The sequence below is a fragment of the Diaporthe amygdali genome, assembly GCF_026229845.1.
Source record: "Diaporthe amygdali strain CAA958 chromosome Unknown NODE_32_length_550834_cov_65_698784, whole genome shotgun sequence".
In the NCBI taxonomy this organism is placed as follows: domain Eukaryota; kingdom Fungi; phylum Ascomycota; class Sordariomycetes; order Diaporthales; family Diaporthaceae; genus Diaporthe; species Diaporthe amygdali.
Window position 1 is genome coordinate 151,410 of NW_026517052.1, and position 3,602 is coordinate 155,011.

The following is a 3,602-nucleotide window of genomic DNA, read 5'->3' on the forward strand; positions in this document are numbered from 1 at the left end:
CGCCATACGCTGCAGTAGCCTGCCTGCCCGCCTGCGTGTCTGGCCTGCGTGCTGCAAACGAGGCGGTAATCTACCCGAGTGACAGAATCGCAGGTGCCAGGAGATGCTGCGCGGTGCATTCAAGCTGTGATTGGCGCCGCACTCTTGAATGCACCAGGTCGTGCTCGCGCATCATGATGCCATCATCCTGCAGAACCCATTTCGTCTCATCGTGAAATGTTATCGCTCCATCCTGGCCAGCCTGCGCTTCCATATGCCGTGTCTAGCCCCAATAATGCCTGGGACTCGATATCAAGGAGATAGATCTGATAACAAGACATCATGCACTAAGGGACGCCAATTGCTGTGGCGAATGCACATTAGGATCGGTTGAGCAATGGCATCCTCACAAGAAAGAGGCTAGCCGAAATGCCACCTTCTAGAATGCTTCTAGCGGCGCTATCTTCAAGAGCGGCCTGCAATCTTGGGTAGGATCATCGACCAATGTCACTGCGGATCAACGCCTCCTTGCACTTCTTAGTTACCCGAATAGGCATGCAAAGTGAGAAAGAGAGACATCTATATTAATCGAGTATTATGCTGAAGAAAACGCCGTAAATCCGTGCAACTGGAGATCGTAAGAGAATATCTGGGCAGAAACATATTCCGAACACTTGGTCCCTTTGTCATTTCTGAATACAGCTCTGTTCCTCGGTGCGGTAGATTGGACTGACAATGTGACATACATTCCCAGCCTGTTATCTGATATTCTCATAATGCAGCTTAGCTTTGACAGAGCACACTCGGTTAACCAAATCTTAGATTATATACTATCTATTCAGAAGCTATCCATCAAATGTGTCAGAGCGTTCCAAATCAGGGCCAGCCTGTACAAAAAGCGGCAAGGGGCCTAAAGGACTCAGATGCGACATAAAATGTATGTATGTACAACGAATAACACACAACTGCCAGACGCGGACCGCTGGGTGACTCTTGTGGACCTCACAAAACACGACCCGTCGATAACGTGACGGCTAACTCGGCTGTGGTTGCCCACTGCTGATTGAGAGTGCCCAAGCCGCGAAGACATCTAAATCCCAACGAGACAGCTGGCCACGCTCTTGTACTCGCCGCCGCACGCAACTTAGGCTGGTGTGGCTGGAGCTGCTTCTGCCGGAGCTGCCTGTGCCGGGGGAGCTGCTTCTGCTGGAGGAGGCGATGCCGCCGGAGCTGCTGCCTCAGCTGGAGGGGCTGCTGCTGGGGCTGCTGCCGGAGCGGCCGCTGGCGCTGCCCCAGGAGGTGCTCCTCCTTGCTGAGCAGGTGCAGGCACGAAGGCAGCGTTACCCAGGGCGATTTTGCCGACAGCGCCTCCCACGACAGTAGTGCCATCAGTACTTTGGGTGGTGGCCTGGCTCACTTTGGCATAGTCCACAACCTGGTTCACAGTTTGTCTGCGAAAGGTGTCAGTCATGATCGTCTGATAGTGGAAGACTTCTTGTAGTTGCCGAACAAAGGGCGGAGATTACTCACGGATTAATGACCATAACTTGTCCTTCCTGGCAGTGAGGCCCGGTTGCGCAGTAAAGGAACATGGGATCGGTGTTCGCAACGACGAGGTTGAAAGTGCCGACGTCCTGCTGCCCGTCCTGGAATGGGATATGGCCGGAGTGTACGGCTAGGGTTATGTTAATTTGTGTTCCAAAACAACGCTTGACAGATTCTGAAATGTCATCGGAAGGATTGAATGTGGCATCGAAAAAGGGCCAGGCTTAAACGTACCAGTAGGTACTGTGGCCTGCAGAGGAGTGCATCCCTGATCCGCTGCGCTCTGAGTGACAGTATGGTTGCCATTACTGAATTGAAATTGGACAACATCGCCGACCGCTGCAGTAACAACGTTGGGCACATATGTATCCTGCGGCCCTCCGACTACGACCGGTATAATCTGATTGGCCCTCTTGACTTTCGGGTAGACATTGCGGCGAACTACACAGGTAAGTTGTCAATACAATGCCCAGGTCTAATCAGTCCTTAAGCAGTCCAAGCACTAACTGATGAACCTCCTCCCGGATCTAGAGACAGCATCCGTGTGAATGACTTCGGTCTGTGGCAAGGCGTTGACAGCAGCCCCTAGCAGACCGATGATCCCGATGACCAACATTTTCGGTTGCACGAGCGTATAAATGATAGACCGCTTATGAAAAGTCTTGGTCGGGTGAATTAAAAATCTAAGGAGTCGTTCAACGACGAGATATGAGCCAAGGACTGAGAGAAAGGAAGATGCTGTTCCACAGCAACGCTGTCTTTGAAAATGACAGACACAATTAGGACGAAGAGTAGGGACAGAGAGCAGAGATGGGACTCATCCAAACCTGCATTCGGGGCGTGGTCCCTCGCCTGATATCTGATCAAGGCACCCTATGAGCCTCGAGACGTGCTGACAAACTTCCCAGGGTACTTGTCAATCTTGTCTGCCCCGGTGGGGTGTGATGTGATGTACCGTGGTTTTGCCATAGTCATGCTGTCGCTTGCGCATCATGACAAACTCGGCGCCGAGAGTATCTCGGTCCAGGGCGCCCATTTGCTTGAAGGGGGCGTACGCTTGAACAGGCATTCGCGTACAGTTTGAAGTTATTCCCATTTCTGACGGGTGAGGCTCTTGGCAGGCCCCCCATTTCCCGGCAAAGACCAGATGCCAAGAGCAGAGCCTTACAGAGCTCTGCCCACTGAGCCGATCTTCAGTGGCTGCTCTGCCGTCCGATCATTTCGTCCCGTCGTTGATTGGCACAAGCATAAAAACTCGCCTAGAGGCACTTGGGTGCCGTTAGCCGCACGAAGCCTCCGGTGAGTGGGCGCCGCAACGGGGCGCCGGGGCTATGTCGGGCTCCTGGTGTTTTGGATGTGCACCTTGGCCGAAACAAGGTGGTGACATCTCAAACAAGTGGATGACGGCGTCCTTGTTCAGTTGGACTGTTCCAAACAGCCCGGGATATCCGAGCACACAGGTGACGCTGAAAAGTTCTAATCGCGAGGCGCAAAAAGTAGGCGCTGCTGCGTATTTCCGAAGTAGACGGAAATATATCGACGATGGATGCAGCCAGCTCGAATGCGACGACGTTACGTGACGTAGAGCTGGCTGTGCAAGCTTACCAAGCCGTCTCAGCTCTTGAGCCGCATCCTCGTCCGTGTTCCACCTGCTGGCATAAATGGCGTGAGCTCTCCTGGCATCTCTGTCATATCTGCTCGGGACGTGGCCGGGGAGATAGTTTCGCCCGCGATGCCCCCAGGTATGGCAGCGTTGTCGAACATTCATATGCTACGGCCGTCCTGCAGTCCTGCGATATTGCGATCCCGCGGCATGACGCCAGCTTCGTTCATATCTGGGTGTCGACAGGTTCTTCTTGTGCCATGTCGCATGGCTGATGCGAGTGGCCTAAATCTGCTCCCAAGACGTAAGACCCTACTAAGGAAAGTCCTTCCTGGTGCTGATGATCTCTCGTCGCTAGAGCATCAGGACATACGTGGGCTGAGACACCAAGATACAAGTGTACCTCGGAAGCTAGCCAGGCGGACTCAGGAACTGATGAACAATGCTGGCGATCATAGAAAGGGAGGTTGTACCG

General features: G+C 53.3%; 1 protein-coding gene across 1 annotated transcript; it reads right to left on the minus strand.

The window, feature by feature from the left end:
- Window positions 1-1,123: 1,123 nt before the first annotated feature.
- Window positions 1,124-2,140, minus strand: J7T55_009537 (uncharacterized protein; the record flags this gene model as incomplete). Its single annotated transcript, XM_053132605.1, has 4 exons — window positions 1,124-1,430; window positions 1,510-1,654; window positions 1,759-1,965; window positions 2,032-2,140. 4 exons carry the CDS (start codon window positions 2,138-2,140, stop codon window positions 1,124-1,126), a joined length of 768 nt encoding a protein of 255 aa, XP_052989369.1.
- Between the last annotated feature and the right edge of the window lie 1,462 nt (window positions 2,141-3,602).